Source organism: Silurus aristotelis, assembly GCF_946808225.1.
Source record: "Silurus aristotelis genome assembly, chromosome: 4".
Lineage (NCBI taxonomy): Eukaryota > Metazoa > Chordata > Actinopteri > Siluriformes > Siluridae > Silurus > Silurus aristotelis.
In genome coordinates, this window is record NC_139577.1 from 24,410,950 (window position 1) to 24,434,517 (window position 23,568).

The 23,568-nt window shown below is 34.7% G+C and overlaps 2 protein-coding genes across 2 annotated transcripts; one reads left to right on the forward strand and one right to left on the reverse strand.

Moving 5' to 3' along the window:
* The first annotated feature begins 5,848 nt into the window (after nucleotides 1-5,848).
* Nucleotides 5,849-12,227, forward strand: opn3 (opsin 3). The gene is made up of 4 exons (XM_083539532.1): nucleotides 5,849-6,310; nucleotides 9,233-9,552; nucleotides 10,645-10,896; nucleotides 11,054-12,227. The coding sequence occupies exons 1-4, from the start codon at nucleotides 6,010-6,012 to the stop codon at nucleotides 11,315-11,317; spliced, it is 1,137 nt and encodes a 378-aa protein (XP_083395658.1). The 5' UTR covers nucleotides 5,849-6,009; the 3' UTR covers nucleotides 11,318-12,227.
* An 18-nt stretch (nucleotides 12,228-12,245) lies between these two features.
* Nucleotides 12,246-23,446, reverse strand: kmo (kynurenine 3-monooxygenase). Its single transcript, XM_083539531.1, has 15 exons — nucleotides 23,253-23,446; nucleotides 22,727-22,796; nucleotides 22,340-22,437; nucleotides 21,415-21,504; nucleotides 20,640-20,688; nucleotides 20,353-20,440; nucleotides 19,965-20,130; nucleotides 18,769-18,840; nucleotides 17,874-17,995; nucleotides 16,866-17,013; nucleotides 16,565-16,622; nucleotides 16,272-16,354; nucleotides 15,563-15,664; nucleotides 14,140-14,199; nucleotides 12,246-13,586 (listed from the first exon to the last, which is right to left on the reverse strand). The coding sequence occupies exons 1-15, from the start codon at nucleotides 23,319-23,321 to the stop codon at nucleotides 13,440-13,442; spliced, it is 1,422 nt and encodes a 473-aa protein (XP_083395657.1). The 5' UTR covers nucleotides 23,322-23,446; the 3' UTR covers nucleotides 12,246-13,439.
* Between the last annotated feature and the right edge of the window lie 122 nt (nucleotides 23,447-23,568).

Sequence of the window (23,568 nt, forward strand, 5' to 3'; positions counted from 1 at the left end):
CATATGTACATTTTGAAATTGACATTTTAATGGTCACAATGGCCACAATTGATTTGGAGATGTGTAAAAGAAGGCTTGTTCGCTATGTTTTTACATTATTTTAGTGTTGTGTACAATAGTTTTGTAAACTATTTAGCATATTTAAATGTAATAATGTGCTTGTAAACCTGGATTTACCAGAAATACAACATGGAAGTATATGAAAAAGCTTGGATAAAGAAACAGGGTTGCACTGAGTAATTGAGTAACAGATAATTTTTCTTACATCATTCCTGTATACATAGAAATGTGAGTCACTGAGTGCATTATACAGAAGCTTCTCTTTGAAGTCAGAAAAAAAGCGAACCCTAATTGTAAGAAAATAAACATGGCTAAGGCAACTTCAGACAAAAAAGGCTTTTACATTTCCAATGTCATTATTAGCATGAGGATTTGAAAGACTTATCAGTTTATTAATTCCATTAGCAAGCTTTGATAAATGCTTAAAGTACTGGCTGAGGTGTGGATTTATACAGTTAGTGCTCTTAAATCAGATCAGCAGTTCCTGTCAAGAAAAAGTGCAACAACTGATGCATAAAGATCAGAATGGAACATATGATGAACTATAATATATTGGACACTGTATTAAACATTAATGAAAAGTAGGGTAAATATGACACAATGCAGACATTGCAACAATCAGGCCAGGCTGACAATTATAAATCAAAACTAAAACATTTCTCCAATTTCAATCCATTTCTTTTATAATACATCAATTTCATACTCTGTAAATTAAAGGGAGCGGTGCAATGAAACTATTTCTTACTCTGTGTAAGATTACAAATGTATCCTGCTTTAATTATTTTACATTATATTTCCCTCCGCTATAACCCTAGATAATTACCATAACATATTTCTTATAACGCATTTATTTATACTCATTTGTTACAAGCCTTCTATGCTCTAGTCATTCAACAAACAAAGAGATATTTATGAAATATTTTATTAGTACTAAGTGGCATAATAGTACATTCTTTGTTTGGTTGTGTAGTCAGAGTAGGAAAAGGTGCCACAGCAGGAGCAAACACCCCTTAGACTATTATTATAGTTCAAACGCAGGACACAGGTCAATGTAGCAATGTGTTTCAGTTTCACTTCTCACCCCCTGCCTGACCTCCTGCCTGACCCCCTGCAAATATACCCAGTGAACATTCCATGGCCTTCAAACCTCCATTACAGTTAATTGAAAAGACTGAACCTCAACTGACTCCTACACAATTGATGCTTCACACATCTGTCATTATGATGCTTAAATATTTAATGAGTGTTTAATTAGTGATTAGTAATGAAATGCTGAAGGCTTTCAGCGCTATCGAGCAAAGAGCAACCCTGTGGCACAAGACTGATAAGTATGGAATAACACACTATGAAAATTATGCATGTATGTGTATGACTTAGTTCCTGCTAATTACTCACAATTCTCTCTATCTAAAAAAAAAGAAGTCACAGCTTGTCAATTTACAGAAAACTTTACTTCGGCTTCTCCCATTAGGGGTTGCCACAGCAGATCCTCCGCACGTTTGATTTGGCAGATGTTTTACGCTTCCTAATGCAACCCTCCCCAATTTATCCGGGTTTGGGACCGGCACTGACAGTGGCTGGGGATAGTTCCCTGACCGGGGATCGAACCCGGGTCGCAGCGGTGAGAGCGCTGCATCTTAACCACTATTCGGGTTCGGCAACCGTCACCACACAAAGAGCCATTTGGACCTGTTTCCCACAGAAAAGAAAACACTGGGAGCCACAAAACCCTTTTGACATTTAAATTGAAATAACACTACATGTAACGTTTTTTTTTTTTTTTTTTTGTCTTTTTGCTATGTATTATCAAACCATAATGTGTTGCATTTATGAAATCAATGAACTGCAGAGAGAATGAAATTACATTTCTGCATGCAACAAAAAAATGTTGAACTCCTTAAAAAAAGACATTGGGTTGAAGGTTACTTTCAAGTAAAATACTCAATGTCTATTTGAGTCCTTCTTGTATTTATGAAAAGAACGCCGAACATGAATTATCCACCGGCAGCAAACCAAAAATGCCGTCCTCTTCTGTGTGCCGTCAACCAAAGTTTAAGAAGTCGCGTGCCGGTTGGTGTCGCACATTAGCGGTTGTGACGCATATGAAGAGCGACAAAAAACTTTAACACGTTTTATTTAGATTTTACAAGATCACCAAAATCTTCATATTTAGAATTACATTTAAAAAACTAACGAACTAAAATAAAATACATTTTAATTAAATACTCATTATTTATTTTCCAAAGCCACAGGGAGCCGCAGAAGAGGGATGAAAGAGCCGCATGCGGCTCCGGAGCCGCGGGTTGCCGACCCCTGCACTAGACCACCAGAAAAAAAACAAAAAAACAAAAAAACTAAAAAAACCCAGACTTTCCTATAAGTAACTGACTGTTATGAAGTGCGTATACCTGAGACGTCTTCAGAAATGTTAAATATACGTTTCATAAAATTATTATTATTTGTTTAACATTATAAGACCTGTGTTTTTTATGACTTCCAGGGCAAATATGTGCCAGGCAAACATTTTTCAATGACATTTTGGGAGAACTAAGTGTACAGACTTTGGCATCATGGGAGGGTAAGACTGATCAGCAAATGCAATGACTAACAATCAAATTAAATAATTATTAACTTCATAGCATAAAGCAGGAAATTGTTCTGCAGGTGTACTAAAGGAGAAGCTGTTAAAGATTTTCTTCGTAGGTTCAGTAGACAGAATAAGAATACTAACAAGATGTTTTTCTCATGTTGTTACAATACAGCTTTACTTTTTACATGGTGCAATTAATGTCTCATTCTTATTGTACACTTTATAACAATTTGAGAATACCAATAGTTGGTTCCCTATTCACCAAATAATGCATTCTTGTGAGACAGCGTTTCCAGTACCAAAAATAACATTTTCACTGTCCACTATTTGACAATGATAAAAATGTGGATTACAGGCATGCTGTGATAAAAGTGAAAATATAAATTGTCTGATAGCCTTGATTTATTAAATTTGGCTTATTTCTTTTGTATGTCGCTCTGGATAAGGGCGTCTGCTTAATGCCGCAAATGTAAATGTAAATGTAAAAATCTGCCCTCACAAATGCAGAGTGGCAGCTTGGCCTGACTAAATCTGCTAAACTGCTGTTGATGCTGAGTCCAAAGACTGCTCTGTTAAACATGTTTTAAATGTTTAAACAGACATGTTAAAAACAATTATGCTTTAACAGAAGGTGGAGTAAGAGTATAGTATACTAAGATCTAAACAGGTGTTGGTGGGGAGGTGGAGGGTGACAAAGAAATACACCAAGAGAGGGCACCCAGCTAGTCTAGTCAGAATATGAAGAATGGACACAGAACCCTGAAAGTTTACACTGCTGGTATTTTGGAAATAATTACACAATTAATTAATTTACTTTAATTTCTTGTAGATGTAAAATATTTTTGCCCAATTTAGATATGGCAAAGCATTACCGTATTGTGATTATTTAGGATTGTTTATTTCATTTGTGTAAATAGAAAAATGTGAAATAGTGAGTGAATGTGTGGCTGGTGCCCTGTCATGAAAAGAGTTCTCACTCATGGTGTAACTGCACCTTAATTAGTCTTTAAGGACGCTGATAAATTGCAGTAGTCGACATTTATTTTTGCATATTTCCATCTTAAGGCAAAGAAATGCATGTGCATATTCATTGTGGAATTGTGTGAATTGTGGAAATGCTCTTTAAATACTGTCTCTTGTGCCCCTGACATCCTGAATGCTAAGTGTATTCATTGCATTATAGATAGAAAATGTCAGAATTAGCTATATTCAGGCATGATATGTTTTGCTGCTATGGTAAATCTGCTTAGTTTTATTTAAAAGCAACAAGAAATGAATGCAATTCGAGGCAATTATCAAAGACAGCAACGTTGCCTGACAGGTCGAAAGTGACTGATTACAGTTAACCTAAACCAATATATCCACATGACACCATACAGTGAATTTACACGTTCCAGTTTGTTTCCACATTCTGTGACTTCACTGAAGTATATTGGTCTTAGTAAATTACATAAACATTCATTTTAATATGTTAATACCCAAATATTACTAAAAACAAACAACCATGTAAAACCTCCAACAAAATGGAACTGAGGAACATCTGAGCAGCATCTAGAAGCTGTATTAAAACTTTAAAATGCTAATTACAACGTTCTTTTTTTGCACGCAATATATTTTTTAGCTCTGTGATGTAAATCAGATGCAAGCATAGACTTTTGTTGACTCTAAAACTGTGTGTATATATTAGTATAAGAATTGTGGCTATGGAGAGGGAATTCAACGTTTATTAAACAGGATTAATTTGATCATTTATACTCTTAAGGCTTACATCACCAATGTCATATATGTGTGTGTTTGTGTGTGTGTGTGTGTGGTGTGTGTGTGTGTGTGTGTATATATATATATATATATATATATATATATATATATATATATATATATATATATATATATATATATATAATATTTATAATATTATGTGTGTGTGTGTGTGTGTGTATATATATATATATATATATATATATATATATATATATATATATATATATATATATATATATAATATTTATAATATTATTTAGAATAAATAATTGAATATGCTAGGGAGTTAGGGTCAACTGCAATAATTATGCCATTTAAAATATTTGACAAAGAATCAGTTATAAACACTTCCTGAGTCCATCATAAATCTTATTCCTATCACCATTTTATGACTCTTCAATCTATTTTAAACAAAGAGTAAATATTTCCTATAAATAATATGCAATATAAATGCTCTGAGAAAAATGACACCCTGTGACATCAGAAAGTCATGAGAAAATAGAAAGCTATTTTGCAGCCACAGAAAGTGTCAGTGTTTCAATAAAGCTTTCTAAAATGCATTTCTATATTTTATCAGAGCCATCAAATGGCAGAAACATTTTAACAAGATATTACTTGGGTGCCAAAACATTACTTATTCAGGTGGTGAATTGACATTGTAGTGGTATGATGGTGATTTTTAAACAGCTTACTGACACTGCTATGGTTGAACATAATTTGAGAATCAAAATGTTCATGCTTAAAGCAATAAATAATAAATTTTTAAGAAATATTAACAGAAATTATATATAATGCATAAATGAGAGTGTCTCTGTCTTGACGATTTGGGTTAACATGTAATCCGGCCTGCATAACACCCAATGAGATGCAATTAAGTGGCACAGCTAAGATTTATCCACACATCATAATTTTAAATGTTCCTCCACGTTAATGGGTTAGGTGGTCGATCTTAAAAAAAAAAGGACATGACTGTAGGAGGGATGGAGGTCAGCGAGCCATAAAAAGTAATTAAATTCCACTGTTGTTCTCTCACACCTGACTCAAATAATCAACTAGTTATTGATCCCTGAGCTGGGTGTGTTAGAGCACGTAGCTAAAACACTACAATAAATAATCATTACACTTTTTTACTATATAACTTTAGTGGTTTAGACAGTTGAGGGGCAGCCACTTTAAAGTTCAGAACCTGTTCAATGGAGTGATGATAATAATAATAATAATAATAATAATAATAATAATAATAATAATAATAATAATAATAATGCATTAATTTATATTTGTATTTCATTAGATCATGTGTGAAGCTAAATATAAATATAAACTGCATCATTGTACAATAGTGAAGTAAATAGTGATATTGTGGTCAATGCCATTCATTATGGAGAGCCTGTAACCGGAGAGAGCGCGCGCGTCCGCACATCAGCTCGTGCACATGCTGAGTAGAGTGAGCTCTGCAGCCAGAGGATGTCGATGATGAAGGACACCCGAGCGAGGAGTTCGACGCTTAGTCTATGCTACAGTAGGTTTCTCCGAGCGACCACCAATCCAGCCATCAGTGGCGCATCAGACGCTATGGCAGACTCCAGATTGCTCCTGCGATGACTCCTGTGAACGGCACTGGGACTCGGATGTTCCACGTCGGAACGTACAAACTTTTCGCGTTTACTATCGGAACCATCGGCGTGCTGGGTTTTTGCAACAATCTGCTCGTCCTCGCACTTTACTTCAAGTTTAAGAGGCTGCGGACGCCCACCAACTTACTGCTAGTGAACATCAGTGTAAGCGACCTGCTGGTGTCGGTGTTCGGGACTTATTTCACCTTGGTCTCGTGTTTGGAGCGAGGATGGGTGTGGGACACCAGCACGTGTGTGTGGGACGGATTCAGCAACAGTCTGTTCGGTTAGTTCTTCTTTTTGTCAGATACAGAAAGATCTGTTTAGAATATACGCTGTTTCCAATATGCCAGTATGATAAACTATATTATATATCATCAATCTGAGCTTTAAATGAGATATACACCAAAGGTACACAAAGTATACGTTTGATGTTATCACCCCAATTATCACCTACAATTAATGACTTTAGTATATGGTCAGCTTTAGTATTTCAGTCTAGTATGTGTCAGCTTTTTTGACTCATCATCAATCCAAGAGAGCATGCATGCAATGTTCAGTGTTATATCACCCAGACATGGCAGTGTATCTTTATATCTTTGTGAGTATTCGGTTTGATTTGATCCAGTGCTTGAGTTACTGTCTGTTCCATTGTCTTGTACTGTCGTATCACTGTTCACATCACTTCACTGTTCATATAAAACACCAGAACCAGAATCCAACCAGATCAGTTCCCACTCCTGTCTGCACTGACTCACCAAATAAGTTGGACAGTTAAAGATTGCAAAAATGCAAACATGTTACAGAATCGACTTTTTTCATGAGTCTGTGCTCACTTGTGCCTCAAATTCCTGTTCTTGACACGACAAAAGTGAAACCCAATGACTGTTGTAGACCATCCTCCAAGGTTTAATATGTTTTGTCTACTGACATGCTTTTTACTTTCATTACTGAAATTACACATCATAAGGTTATACACTGCCTGTCCAAATAATAGTCACCACCTGGATTTAACTAAGCAAATAAGTAAGAGCCTCCCATTGAATAATTACTACATGGATGATTATGTTTCAGCCGGCAACAAGTTATTTAATCCCAACTACTGCAGTGAGTAGCTTCTCATTTCTTAAACAACCATGTCGGAAGAAAGATCCTGCGGTTGTGAAAAAGATGTGAATCTGTCTCAGAACATTCAAAATATTGGCATGTATCAAGCAAAGAAAACATCTAAGGAGATTGCTGAAACTTCTAAAATTGGGTTAAGAACTGTCCAACGCATTATAAAAAACTGGAAGGATGGTGGGGAGCCATCATCTTCGAGGAAGAAATGTGGTCGTAAATAAATCTTGAATGATCATAATCGGTGATCTCTTAAATGTTTGGTGGAATCAAATTGTAAAAAAACAACAGTAGAACTCACGGCTATGTTTAATAGTGAAAGTTAAGAGCATTTTCACACGTATAATGCATAGGAAACTCAAGGGATTGTGTGGGAAAGCCACTTATAAGTGAGGCTAATCGGAAAAAAGGCTTTAATTTGCTAGGGAGCATAAAGATTGGACTCTGGAGCAATGGAAGGCAGTCATGTGGTCTAATGAGTACAGATTTACCCTGTTCCAGATTGATGGGTGCTTCAGGGTAAGAAGAGAGGCGGATGAACTGATGCACCCATCATGCCTAGTGCCTACAGTACAAGCCTGTGGGGGCAGTGCTATGATCTGGGGTTGCTGCAGTTGGTCAGGTCTAGGTTCAGCAACATTATGTGCCCAAAGAATGAGGTCAGCTGACTACCTGAATATACTGAATGACCAGATCATTCAATCAATGTATTTTTTCTTCCATGATGGTACGAGCATATTCCAACATGACAAAGCCAGGATTCTTCAGGCTTAAATTGTGAAAGAGTGGGTTAGGGAGCATGAGACATAATTTTCACACATGGATTGGTCACCACAGAGTCCATTAAGAATCCTTGTGATGTGCTGGAGAAGACTGCAACTCTCCCATCATCAAGACAAGACCCCCCCCCCCCCATTAAAATACTTATATCATTATAAGACTTATATAAAATAGAGATCACTCATGTACAACATGGACATGCACAACACACGTTTCATCATAGTCGCTTCATTTATACATATCTGGGTGGTTGGGTCAATGTAACTATGATGTGTTTAGTAAAACATCCTACAATCTAAACTGCACTGCCTCTCAGATGAGTTCGACAAAGAGCAGCTGCGTAGGTGACAGACAGACACCAGCATATCATTCTAATAACTGTGGAAGGAGGTAGGGAGAAAATGTGTGTGTGTATGACCTAGATTTTGGTCACCACTATGTTAAAGGAAAACAGGGATTTGCACTTAGCATACTAGCAGCAGCACTTGTAAACATTGCACTGCCAGATCTCTAGAAGCTTTCAAGGTTACATAAAGGAGTTTGGCTTTGAACTGTATCAGCTTTGCACATGCCCTTACACCAATCGCTTAGAGAATGTTAATAATAGAAATCTCACAGATCAACCGGTAGCTTTCCACAAAAATAATCCATTCAATGCACTGGTTTAAACAGAAAAGCAAACTTAACCCAGTGTCAACCATAAGCTTTTTGTAGAAAGCTTAGTTTATTTGAGCTCAGTTTCATTTGTATATAGGTTTTAACAATTCATGTTGTTACAAAGCAGGTACGTAAAAATTTGGATGTAAATTTAGATCACAATTATGAAGCCAGAGGCAATGAGAGGGTATGTGTCTACATTAAAATACAGTGGTTTAAGATTGTACATATTTTATTTTATTTTTATAAAAAGGCAAGATTAGTCTAGCTTTGGTTAAAAGGGAAAGTCAGAAACTAGGCTTTTGTACCAGAATGTCCTCATCCTAGTACATCGATCATCTCTCAAACTGATTTTTGGGCTGGTTGTTTTCCATATCTTTAAATGCAAAAACTATGCCTTTACCTTTTATTGAACCTTTAAAATGCTTCCTTCCAAAAATCCTACAATAATAGGAATAGTTTGCAATGGTTTTCCAAAATACGTTATATCAAGCGGTCATAATAAATTGAATCCTGAAGCTATAAACCATGAATCCTAAAAACAACAGCTTTAACATAACAGGTAGCAAAAAACTGTAAATCCACTTAAGTGTTTGATATATCCATCAGATTTTGTGCTAAATAAATTGTTTCTTCTCTCTGCCACACTCAGGTATTGTGTCCATCATGACTCTATGTTCCCTTGCATATGAACGGTACATTCGAGTGGTACATGCCAAGGTCATTGACTTCCCCTGGGCCTGGCGAGCCATCACCCACATCTGGCTCTACTCACTTGCATGGACCGGAGCTCCTCTTCTCGGCTGGAACAGGTACACCCTGGAGATCCACCGGCTGGGCTGTTCTTTGGACTGGGCCTCTAAAGACCCCAATAATGCCTCCTTCATACTTCTCTTCCTCCTTGCCTGCTTCTTCGTTCCAGTGGGGATCATGGCCTACTGCTATGGAAATATTTTGTACGCTGTCCACATGGTAAGGAAAAAAAAAAACTTTTGAATTATTATATATCTAATTATATTCTTTGACACCTAATGGGCACATACTGTTAAATCTATTAATGCGTGTCAATTATGTTTGTTCTGCCACAACTTGGTAAAAATGTCAAATGTCTTTATGGGTCTCACATTGAGCAAAGGGGTATTGTCATGCTGGGACAAATTTAGGTCTCTCAGTTCCAATAAAGGAAAATCTTAAAGTCACAGTATACATGGATGTTTATGACAATCATGAGTTATCATCTCTGTGGCAGCAGTTTGGGAACAGTTCACATATCGGTCTGCTGGTGTCTACATACTTTTGGCCATCTGGAATATCTAAAATCCTTAATAAATACTAAACAGGACGAGATAGACCTTTTAGAAAATATAATCTGTCTGCTATTCTAATGAAAATAAAAAAAAATTTATTCTGCCTATTAAAAGAATCCCCCCTTTTGCATTCTAAGTATGTATTTTAGAGGCAGAATATTTTGTTCAGATCTGAATCTACTCACTCGGACATATCTTGAAGCTTAGAGACTGGGAATTTTTCATTGAGTCTAAGCCCCTTTGCAGTTGTATTTAGGTCACTGCAGACCTTGCACCAGCACAGAGAAATATTTTATACACATGCTGTTATGTACACATGAAAATGCAATAGCACTCATACTCAGCAGGGCTCCTTGTTTATCACGCCATTCATTGTTTCAGTTACTCTGATGCACTTTCCAGAGAATTAAATATATATTCAAATTATTCTTACTGTGCTGAAGAGTTTATCTGCCGTGATGTCTTCATGGCATATTGAAAAGGTCAGGAGGCAAATCTCTGTCTCTGTAGTTAAATCAGGCCCAATGAAAGAAGGACGTTTGTGAATAAAAATTACCATTAAACTTGAATGAACAGAAGCAGCCTGTACCAGTTAAAGACACCTGTGCACAGAAAAAAAGCCTCTTGCTGTACACTAACAAACACACATTTACTCTGCAGAAAAAATAAAAAAGTATAGTATAACAAAAAGTAACTTTTTTTTATTTTTATTTTAACATTGAATCTTTTTTACACTTCTCTCCATTTCTTATTGTAGTTGCGCTCCATTGAGGATCTGCAGACCGTGCAAATCATTAAGGTTCTACGTTATGAGAAGAAGTTGGCTGCCATGTTCCTGCTGATGATTTTCTGTTATCTGCTGTGCTGGACACCCTATGCTGTGGTCTCCATGCTGGTAGCTTTTGGCAAGCAGAATGTCATCTCTCCCACTGTTGCCATCATTCCCTCATTCTTCGCCAAATCCAGCACAGTTTATAACCCAATTATATATGGCTTTATGAGCAGGAAGGTAAAGAAAGTACACTCTAAACTTGTAGCAAGTAATTATGGCATAGGATATGCAGGAAAACACAATACATATTGTATATCAAGTACGACACAAGGCATGCTTTCCATGAGTCATATCTCTTTATCTCTTTCCGTGTGTGTGTATTCTATTTCACTAGTTCCGGCGTTGCATGCTGCAATTGTGCTCCCGTCTGGGATGCCTGAAGTGCTGTATTAAGGACCACCCCCTGACCTGCTCCAGACAACCAGTACGAACCATTGTGATGTCTCAGAGCCGTAAAGAAAAACCTAAAAAAAGGGTGACTTTCAACCCCTCTTCCATTGTTTTCATTATTGCCAGCAATGATACAGACCCACTGGATGTCAGCTACAAATGTAAAGAGTCATCAGAGATCAACATGATTCAAGTCCGACCCCTTTGACCTTACTGTAAGGACTTTTAAAGCATTGGAACTACAAGCTAATTCTTTTGTTTTTGCTAAACACTGAGGAAATTTGGATTTGGGATTGAAAAAAAAAGACATTTCGAGATTGTTACATCTAGATGTGTTAAACAACACAGAATTTGGCACCTTTGGAAGTAGACCAACCGATGTTTAGGTTAACAGATATCTTTCTTTAGAATCAATAACTGGTTGGATATAAGCAGTTTTTTTGCTTTTGAATAACTGCATTGAGCTACCCAGTGACCATGAAATTGTTGCATTGTATTTTTTGGTATAGATTTACAGGCTTGTACAGCAGTTACCACAACCTCAGATTTGGTTAGTTTGGGGTGGTTCTGCCTCTTGTCTCCTCTTCAGGAGTTGAAATGCTGCTCAAGTTCTGGTCATTCACAGTCACTGGTCTTTATAGTGATGTTTTTTTTGTTTGTTTTTTTTAACATATCTAGATGAGAATATTAGCAAATCAATGCTGAAATTCTGATTTATTGCCTCATAATCACTTGAACTCAAAATGAAATGCCTTTAGTGTATGGCACAAACAAATAATAATAAAAAATTGCTGCTCTTAAGAAGTAAATTCAGATTTCTACCGTACCATCTTGTTTTCTTATTTTGCTTAATGTTCACAGTAAAGAATTTTGCCACTGGTACAAAGGGCCACTTTCATGTAAACAATATGGTCAAAAGAGTTTACATTGAACATAATTACAGCATCACTATTCATGCAACTTTTGAGTATTGTATTAAGAAGGTTGTTCTTATATGTCTATATCTGGCTATATCGACCATGGATCAGGTTCTTCACTGTGTACTGTAAAAAAGATTCTGAAAGAGGGAGTATCTTTGACAGACTCTGTACAAGTTATAAAAAAAAAAATAATAATAATTCAATGAGGTCAAAGGCTTCTTCACCAGCACAATACATCAGCGGAATATATTTGATGTAAAAATGGTGAGAATTACTTTCCAAAGGAAAAAGCACCTTTTTTATTCACAAAATAATAAAAAGCTTATAAACAATTTTTCACTTCTAATTTTGGTTTACTGAGCTCTTGTGATGTACAAGCACCATAAAATTACCTCCCAGTTGCCTATCCCTAGATATTTTCTACATTCAGATGCAAGTACATTTCATATCAAATAGGCCAATCTCACCTATGGCCATGCTCACCAGTGCAGCTTTACATTGAAAAGGAATGATAGTTTTATAGGGTAGCATCTTAAATAGCAGACTGCATACACACCGTTGACACAAAGGCTCACATTCATGGTGCAATTAACCAAGATGATTATGGAAAACTATATTAAAAATTAGTCTAATGACTGATAACTGTTAACAAATATTAAGCTCAGTTTGCTGGGTTTTTATCTTATATAAACCTGAACAACCATGAAGAATCAACTTGAATAGTATGTGGTAAGGAATAAGCAAGCTGAGGAGTATTGCTGAATTTTAGACAATATAAAAGAACAGACCTACTCCTGCAAGTTTAGGGAAATGCCGGAATTTATTGTTTAGATAAAAATTAATGCTATAAACATTAAACATTTTGAATAAAAATTATACATATTTACTCTGCAAACAGCTTTTATGTAAAGGTGTCTATACATATAGCTGAGCAGGTGTATACAATATTGAAGGTTTTGCTCAAGTTTTGATCAAAGCCCTAAGTGTCTCTCAGCTCTGTATTTGACCTCAACAGCTTTCACAAAGAAAAAACTTTAAGTCTGACCATCATATCTAACTCTATTCCCACATTATTTTTTATTGCATTTCAATTTAAAATACAACAAAAACTAAATATCCTAAATATCCTAACATCAATTTTCAAATGATGTTTTGATTTATAATTAATGATATAATAAATGATTATAATTATGATCTTTGATTTATAATTAATCGATCTAATAAGAATTACTTTAATTCAGTAAGATTAACCCGAATCAGCACTCCTTTATAAGCTTTATTTAATTAAATTGTAAAGAGATTAAGAATATCACAGGATATTAAAGTATTTGCTGAAACAAGGGTGGCCAAAAAAAGTATGAAGAATGACCAGGGTGTCCTGAAATATCTTCCATGTTCTTTTGGGGAATCCTACTTTTGGAACCACTTTAGAGTGAGAAGTTTGTTCCATAGCTGCTCCACACTACCAGTGGACTTTTGGGGAATGTATTTGACTAACAGATAAGTTGCACCTGCTGTAGACATTGTTCCCAAAAGCAGTAGTCCTTGAGTAATCACCTGCAAAGTACAAGGACAATATTAACATAAAAAATTATGCCAGAAATGTATTTGTATTTAGTATTGTGTAATGTATTTAGTATATTATTGCACTATACGATTACAATAAAATCAAAATTAAGACAAAAACATTGTTCAGCTGGCAGATATTTTTATGCCAGTGGTATTTTATTTTATTTTTTTGTTAGTTTTGGATAATCAACCTTTAAAAAAAAAATATCATACTTGGGCTTAGTAAAGGGAACTGATACATCTGGGCATTTAATGCAAATGGTATCTGCCAGACACTGGCAGTTTGTTCTGCATGTTAAAAAGGATGTCTCCAGCTCTCAGTCTTTCTGGTTGCTTGGACACTGCTTCCAGCTTCCACTAACCATTAGTCTACACGTCAAAGGGTTTTCAGGAATGCCACAAAAGTGCATTATAATGAGGCTTGGCAGCATTGCAGTAAACAGTATGCTCGACAAAACACCCCAGCCCACCCAACACAACCCTAACAAATACACACACATGTACTCAGACACTCACACACTCTAAGTGCTTTGAAGATTACCTTGTTTTGCCATTTCCAGCGAATCACTGCTTCATGATAGCGTGTACGAGTAAAAGTGACCTGAAAGCAAAAACACTCCGAGGTTATTTCTGTTTTATTTATTTGAGATATATACAATACATACACACCTGTGCTAAAATTTTAGGCAGTTGTGATGTGACTTCTATTTGGCTTTTAATACTTACTTTAAACGTGCACAAAGTCAGGGAATTTGTAGGAACAGAGTCAGGTGTGTGATTAACCAATTATACAGAGCGGGTGCTAATTGCAAGCTGAAACAACGTCATAGGTCCTACATCATGCCAAGAGCACAGCAATAAGACACAACATATCTATACTGCAGCATCAAGGTTTTGCCCAGGCAAAGATTTCGAAGCAGACATCTTTCCAGGGTTTCAAGATGTGTTCAAGCTCTTTTGAAAAAGCACAAAGAACCCATCATGATGATAACTGTAAATTCAGTGGTCGCATAGAAAACTTAATGTTCTAGATGAAAAACACATCATGTTTACTTCCCTTCCACATCAGATAATGTCCAGAAGTGCCATCAGCAAAGAAGTAATTGATACCAGTGGGACCCAGATACACTCCAAAAAGTGATCTTCATCTAAGAATAGTGACCAAAAGGCCACACATCTGACATGAAAACAAGGCAAAGGGACTCAACTATGCATGAAAACATAGAAACTGGGGAGCAAAAAAATGGCAGAATCTGAAATATTTGGCTGTAGCAGGAGGCAAGTTGTTTTCCAAAGGACTAGAAAGTGGTACACTGTACAATAATGAGTGTCTGCAGGTAACAATGAAGCATGGTGGACGTTCCCTGCAAGTATACAGCTGCATTTCTGTGAATAGCATTTGAGATTTGGTCAGGATGGTGTCCTCAAAGCTAAGAAATATAGGCAGCTACTTATACATCATGCCATACCACCAGGGAGGTGTCTGTTCGGCCACAAATCTATTGTGCAGCACAACAATAACAAACATAAAGCCAGTGTCATTCAGGGGTCCTGAAGGTAATAGTTTTGGCCCCCACAGAGTCCTGATCATCATCAAGTCTGTCTGGGATTACATGAAGATTTGATGTGGCCTACAGCCAAAGAAGATTTGTGATTAGTTTTCCAAGATATTTGGAAAAACCTACATGCTTTGAAAAACTGTTCCTAGAAATGCAAGTATATTGAGAAGAATTTATGTTGTTCTTCTGGCAAAAGATGGTCACACCAAATTTAAAAACACTTCAAAATAAAAAAATTTTCTTACTGTAGAGCATTTTGTTATACAGGTGCCTAAATGTTTTCACAGTACTCTCTCTCTCTCTCTTTTTAATCAACTGATAGCCCTAATGTACACACACACACACAAACATATATATATATGATTTTTTTTTTTTTTTTTTTACATGCACCATAAAATGTCTTACCATTGTGTACAATGGGATTATTGTTCTTGGCATGAAAAAATGGAGTACATTGTCCAGATATTTACGGAACAGAAAGTACCTGGAATTCACATGCGCCCGCATCTAGGACATAAAACAATATCGTTGTTAATTCAATACACAAAAATGTCAGATGTTTTAGACAACGCATAACTAAGAGGGCAAAGTCACACAGATATTACAAATTGCACACTTTTTGTAAAGCAAAAATAACACCCAGATAATCATGTCACGTTTTTTTCCACTACTTGTTACAAACTAAAATCATGTGGAAAAACAAAAGGATTGATCCCTTGATTATGACAATGAGATTCTGTTCTTGCTTGGCAATTTCTTTGTGGGCCATGGCTTTAACAGTGTAATAAAATCATGAAGATGTCAAGAAAATCGAATTGATTCAATCGAAATGAATTCTAAACATGTGTTTGTGGTTGGCTAAATCTAAGCACAGTCAGTTTTCTGTTTTTTTACTTTAGATATATTGGGCAGCTATATCTAGTCGGAATATAATCTGACTTGATTTAACTTTTAATGTTTTAAGGTTTAATGATTTGTTTTGGGGTTTTTTTTTTTACATAAAAATTTGCTGAAACGTTGTATTGTAAAGGCTTTCTGGACTGCTTATATGTTCACTTTCCTAAATTCTATTATTAATATTTTTTGGGGGAAAATTTATAAGAAAATCAGTCACCTCTATGTAATTATACATAGCCAAATCACATATGGCATGATCATCAGGTACACGAACACGTGAGTACTCCGGGAGAACAGCCGCTGCCAAACAAAACAAAACAAAAAAATATGAATACATTCATGATAGCTTACTGCTTCTCCGTCAAACAGAATTACTGACCACTCTTCTTGGCAACAACTTGGAAACCTACCTTTTTAATAATGATTAATGTATAATCAAAGTCGTCTCAATAAATGAAGATTTTTTTACACAAACGGCAGGCGACAAAATACATAGTGAAATAGGCTTACACAAGTCTTCATTAAACTGGTCCAGGATCTCATCAAAAACAAGACAGTCCTCAAAGCCCTAAAAAACAGGTAAATAAAGGTAAATATTTAAAAATAAATCACTTATTACACTTAACTAACTTTTATACTGTTTCTGACTGTAGATATGTGTGCTTGCCATTTGACCATGTAAAATTAAAAATATATTAGACAGTACATAAACATATGTTTAAATAATTGAATAACACATTTAATAACTTCAGGTAAAGATATAGGATGAAAAAAAATCAATACTGGTTCATAACATCTTATATATACTTACTGCATTCATTCCCTGACCATAAAATGGTACCACTGCATGAGCAGCATCCCCCATTAAAATACATTTCTCATTTAAATGATGAGGAGAGCACTTCACTGATACCATGGCCTGGGGAGGCAGTTGGAAAAAGTCCCTCTTTAGAACATCACTGAAAAACACAAAACATGGTAAGGATTGTAAACCTACGTTCCTAGATCTAGCTGATTTTAATACACAGCTTTTCATAAACACTGTCAAAGCCACTACACACTATAGCCATACATTGTTAGAAAATTGTTGATTGTAAAAAAAAAAAAAAAAGTCATAAAGTCTAATATGATTTTGATAATTGAAGCCCAACTTCAAATTAGCAATTGATTCAAAACCACAAATTATATTCTTATTATTCATAATTGTTCTAAAATCTTATTTTCAATAACAGGAAAAAAACATTTATAATACATTTATTTATAAATAAACAATATTCAATCATAGTGTAATAAATTATCTGATTATTTCCTATTTGAAAAATAGGGTATTTGTGTAATAGTTTTACAAAATTATGGTTATATTTTAACAACAGGCTTAACCTAAACACAGCACTGCAGAGAAAATTGAAAATCAAAGAGCACAGCACCGCACTTTGCAGAGCTGAAAGTGTGATTGTTGTTTACATTAAAAAGTGTTGCACAGCTCGGCAGCTTCCATTTCTTTAAAGTCATCTGAGCTCCTATTCTTTTTAAATTAATACCTCATAACTGTGGGCAGTGCATCAACTGACCTGCAATTTTACAGTTGTGCTTTTACATAGTACCTATGTGATGCACACTACAGGATCACTAGTCAGACAGAAATAAATGAGAGAGAGAGAGAGAGAGAGAGAGAGAGAGAGAGAGAGAGAGAGAGAGAGAGAGAGAGAGAGAGAAAGAAAGAAAGAAAGAAAGAAAGAAAGAAAGAAAGAAAGAAAGAAAGAAAGAAAGAAAGAAAGAAAGAAAGAAAGAAAGAAAGAAAGGAGTAAACATTTCTTACACTCCAAAGAGTGGGATGGAATCTTGAAAATATTTCTGAAAGTGTGCCATTAGCTCATCGCCTGTGGTAATCTTCTCAAATTCCTCAAACGGCATGAAGAGCGTGCAGGTGAAGGTCTTGTCCTTTGAAACACATGATTAAATGTCTTTTATCAAAATACAACAGTATGTTCTATTCCAAATGTATACCACATCATGGTATTATTCTCAAACTGTATTATGATATAAATGCCAGTATGTTATTTTTGTACAACAGCACAGGGGGTTCTGGCTGTAACAAATAAAAGGGTCATTATAAATGCACTCCTTCTAATGCACTATGGTTTCCACAGTAACTGTCATGCACAAGAACATACTTACTGTATGCATTATACATTATATATCATTGGGATTCTGGTATCATCTTTACTCAAATTTAAAAGCAACTTTCTAGTGACTGCTGTTTTAAAATAACTGGAAAAAAAGAGGCCTTTCAAAAATATAAACTAGATCATATAGAGACAAGAAGATGAAACAGCATTTTATTCTGTACCTTCTTGCAGGCTTTAGAAATTAAGTGCAGCATCAGCTAAAACCAAGAAAATCCTATCCCTAAATGTTAGTTTGAAGCATTATCTAGCTGACATCTTTGATACAATACTTACTGAATTAATTTGAAATAGAGGAATATTTAGGAAGTAGATTTTTGGTATTTGCATCAATCATGAGATCTTCAATTCAGGGGCAAAGTGTAGCCCTATACATTTGGCTACCCATTTACAAATACAGTATGTGTTGATTAAGTATATCTGATCAAATGAGGTAGAAGTCTCTATAACTATAGAGTTATAAAAAATTGTAAAATCAAAAGTGTATATACTTCTTAAATGCATGTCATGCATCTAATTAAAACCTACCCTGTTTGGGAGAGCAATCATCATAAATGTGTTCCTGGGCCAGATATGAAGAAAATTGGGCTTCATGGCAAACTGAACATAAGAAACAAGCAGAATAAACTGTATATAAAAAATATAAGACATTGCACAATACTGTGTACTTTACTTAAAGGTTCTTTTTATTTGTAATTAAAAATGGAGAAATGTAAACCTAATCAACAGATTATAGCAGTTAATTTGAATAAATAACTTACTTAATTACTGTATAAAATTACACAGTATCCTTTATGCCTACTATATTAATTAAATAACCTATTAAGGTGAAGTCATAAGATATTAAATTGGAATAAAGTTATATCATGTCATCACTAATATTTAGGTAAAAAAATAGAATGAAATAAAATCAAATAAAATCAAATAAAATAAGAGAATATTTGATATTCTTAAATATCTTCCTGAAAAACTGAGAAGCTCGGGATATTTATTAAAAAAGGGTCAGACCATTTAATAATGAGATAAAAAAATAACCTAATAGCTATATTAAGTGATCTACAGGCCTCTGTACTCACATTAATCTGCTAAATTCATTTTTGCACAAGGAGTGAACAGGCATGGCGTTTATGTACTGGTGGCAAGCTTTTCTTTAAAAAGAGAATAGTATCACTTCTGGAATAATATATTGTACTGATAAGAATATGTTTGATCATTATGTACAATAAACACTAATAAATAAAATTAGGAAAATTGGGTTATGTAACAGGACAATGATATCAGGCACATCAGAAAAAACAATAATATCTAAAGAAAAAAAAAAAGAAGGAAAACAAACCAAGGTTTTGGAATGGACAAGTCCAGACCTCACACTCATTGAGATGCTGTGGGCGGATCATAGGAGAGCTGTGCCTGAACAAACACCCTCAAACTTTGATAAAGTGAAGCAACATTCTAAAGAAAATCATTGTTCCTTAAGCTGGTTTTACACATTACGGAATTATATGATGTACTATTTTTCCCCACCTGGTCTTTGAATGTTGGTTTACATATTAAAGCCTGTTGTGTTTTTTGTTGCTACACAAGGTAGTTTGGTTAGAAAAGTTGTTGAGAATCACAAAAAATTTATTTAGTCCTTGATAAGTAAAATAGAAATAAAAAAGGATGTACTTTCTTTTTCCTATAACTGTAAATATTGCAGGTCTGAGATGGCTGCCATAACTTACATCACCATTTCTTGGTGGCATAGTGAGCTCAAGGTATCCATGGGGGATGTAGGTCTGGCTATAATCAAAGCGACTGCGACGCAAAAACTGCTTCCTTGTGGCAGAAAAGGCACCATCGCAGCCGACTATGAGATCTGCTTGGAAATCTTTTTCAGTGCCATCAGGCCTACAAAAAACAGACAACATATCAATATCAGCATCGTTTCAGAAGATACACTAATGTATATGAACTTACAGATTTATTTAGTTTTTTCCTTTATTTTATTTTATTACATCAACATTACTGAATGAATGCAATGTTTTGGGGAACTATTCTTTTTTTTTTTTTTTTTTTTAACAACATTATGTGAAATTAGCAAATCATAAAACAGGTAAATACACTGTTTACCCAAGAAAGGTCATAGTCCCTGTTTCTGGCTTCCAGTCAAGCAGTTTATGGTTAAAGTTCAATTGTGTGTTTGGATATGCCTCAGCCGCTGGAGTGGGAAGATATGTCAAAGCACATTTTACACGTTTTACATGATAGTAGAATTTAATAAACAGCTCAGTAGTACACACTTGCATCATTGTGTACATGTCTAAAAGATTTTCACAAGACCACTGAATGTCCATCACCTGAGTGGATTATTAATAGTTATGATAAGTACTGGTATCCATAAAAATACATATGCATACCTGTTAGCAGCTCCTTATTGAGGTTGGCTCTGCCTACAGACAGAATGTACTGAAAGAAAACATGACATTGAAGAAAATTATTAAGTGGAGATGGTATGGCAATTTAATGCAGTAAAGACTAAATCAGTTTAAATTCTATTTTCATGTTCCAGCTGTTGCTTGTCACTTTCCTGTAATAACAATTAACTTATCAAATGTAAATATCGAATTAAAACATACTGGAGAATAATGACATAACTTTATACATATTAGTATCCACTGCACATTTTTTTTTTTACATTAAAAACATTATTTAACAAAAAAATGACCAGATTTCCACCTAAACATATCATGTGTTTATGATATTCCCAATTGAAAGAGGTCTGTTATATGTCATATATAATATATGTCAAATGTTATATATAGTTTCTCTTATTCCTGTGCTTTTACATAGAGTGCACTTTATCCTGTTTATTTAAATAAATTTTATGACTATTATGTGCTTCTTATTAATACAAAAAACTATTTAAACCAGAGGCAGTTATGAGTTGTCTTCTCAAAAACACCTGATTCACCTGAACTAAGGCAGCAGTTAATTACCACGGGTTAAAAGTACAGTATGTGAAAGCGGGAAAATCACTAAACTTTACTGGACTCTGGCCTTGAAAAAAGAGATGTGCACACTTTAACCATTCACAGTCTAGGCTGAAATAATTTCTATTACAAACAACCATACCATAATCAAAACAGACCCAAACTTCTGTTTTGAAACAAAATAATACTGATCCTGGCATACCTGACCTTTTCTTCCATATGGTATAGGAGAACATTTTCCATTCACACTGTGGATCATACGAGCATGCATTGGGATGCCATTGGACACAATCTGCATTTGACAGACAGCAAAACATTAAACATGATATATATTTAAATCACAAGGTTTTAAATTCAAACATGGGTTTAAACTATTTCATCTTACCTCATGTAAACTAAATTAAATTTTTTTGTCTAAAGTTAAATCAGAGAATGGTACCTAAACAATGACTAACAAATGCTAAAATTTTATAAAACATGGTGGGTGTCTAATTTTACTCCAATGGACACACACACACACACACACACACACACACACACACACACACACACACACACACACACACACACACACACACACACACACATTATATGGACAAAAGTATTGGGACACCTGATTTTTTTCAGCTATTTGTGGTTCTTCCACAAATTGTTGCCAAAAATTGAAGGCACACAATTCTATAAAATGTATTAGGATGCAGTAGCATTATATTTTCCCTTCATGTGAACCATAAGACCCAAACCTGTTCCAGCATTACAATGCTGGATAAGATGATTTTGACCCACTGAATGCAACCCAGGCCTCCTATCCCTACATCAGTAATGCCCACGCCCTTGTGGCTGATTGAGCACAAATCTCCACAAACACACTACAATATCTAGTGGAGCATCTTAAGTCTATGAGAACAGTAAATGGGAACTAAATGTGGAATGGGATGTTCAAAAATCACATATGAATCTTATGGGCAGGTTTCCACAAACTTTTGTCCATATAGTGTATATGTAGCATTTCACTGCATCTTATACTGTCTATGATTATGCATGTGGCAAATAAATTTTTTTTTATAATTAAATTAGAATTTCAATATAACATATATAAGTTAAAAAAAGGCATTAATAAAAAATACTTTGTCCTCCATTCCAACATGTTTTAAAGCTTGGCGCCCTCTATGGGAGAGGGCTAGATTTATACTCTTGCCCTTTACTGTTTTGGCACAACGGATATCTGTTGAGGAATTAAAGTGAGTCAAACACTAACATTCAACACACTAATAATAATAATGATAATAATCATCATCATCATCTTTATTATAATCATCATAGTAGTAGATATTTCTGTTCCATATTTCACCTCTATAATATTGTATTTAAGAGGTAGATCCCAGCTGTTTATAAAGGTATATATATATATATATATATATATATATATATATATATATATATATATATATATATATATATATATATATATATTAAATGCACTTAAACACTCCCAGCCTTTAATACCTACATACCTTCTCGACTTTCAAAGACTGTGACCTCAAATCCTCTTTTTGCAAGAAAGCATGCATTTAAGCCACCGACCTAAATAAAGACAAAACCCATTCTGTCATATGTTTAAAAAGAAATACATTATTAAATGATAGTAAACAAATATACACTATACAATGTACATAAAATATATTTTCTGTAAAAGAAAATCTGTATTAATACAATTTAAAGAACTTTGTTTTGTACATTTCTCCATTGTTCATGATTTCCCACAGTTTAAGTACACGTTAGTTATTGTGTCTTTTTTGGTCAATAATTACAGCAATATGACACATTTATTATTATTATTATTTATTACATTTTTATTTCAGAATATTTTAAAATATCTAACCTATTTTACTTATGCTTATGTATCTCTCAAAATAATCAATACTCTTATTAAATTTGAAAATTAAAATCTAGTAAAGTCAATCAGGAAACAATATCGGTTTTAGGTTAAACAGAAAATCATTGAACTGTATATTGAAGGAGGTCTTAAAGATAGCTTACCAAGCCTCCTCCTACAACAGCAACTTTTTTCTTGTTGGTCAATTTAATCTTCTTACTGGAGAAGTCCATGTTGGTGCAGACTAGCTTTAGCTCAGAAAAGACCTATTGGAGAAAACAAATAATAGCAAGTAAAAAAATAAACATAAGAAAAATGCTAGCTCCCTGCAAGCTGTGTGTGTTCAGGTAGATGAAAACAAATAGAGACATGGGTTCAAAGCTCGCATGAGGAACACATGACTGTTAACCAGTGGCGGGACGTGCATTTGGTACCTGGGCCTTAAGTGGGGATTTACCCGACTTTAATCCACCTTTTAAT

Excerpts from the sequence above, each read along its gene's own strand:
- kmo (XM_083539531.1), bottom strand. The coding sequence starts at position 23,321 with ATGGACTTCTCCAGTAAGAAGATTAAATTGACCAACAAGAAAAAAGTT. Across the intron at positions 21,505-22,339 it reads ATGTTGGAATGGAGGACAAA|ATTGTGTCCAATGGCATCCC; the intron begins GTATTTTTTATT and ends TGTCAAATGCAG. Across the intron at positions 16,623-16,865 it reads ATGGTCAGGGAATGAATGCA|GGCTTTGAGGACTGTCTTGT; the intron begins GTAAGTATATAT and ends CCTGTTTTTTAG.
- opn3 (XM_083539532.1), top strand. The coding sequence starts at position 6,010 with ATGACTCCTGTGAACGGCACTGGGACTCGGATGTTCCACGTCGGAACG. Across the intron at positions 6,311-9,232 it reads ATTCAGCAACAGTCTGTTCG|GTATTGTGTCCATCATGACT; the intron begins GTTAGTTCTTCT and ends TGCCACACTCAG. Across the intron at positions 9,553-10,644 it reads TTTTGTACGCTGTCCACATG|TTGCGCTCCATTGAGGATCT; the intron begins GTAAGGAAAAAA and ends TTCTTATTGTAG.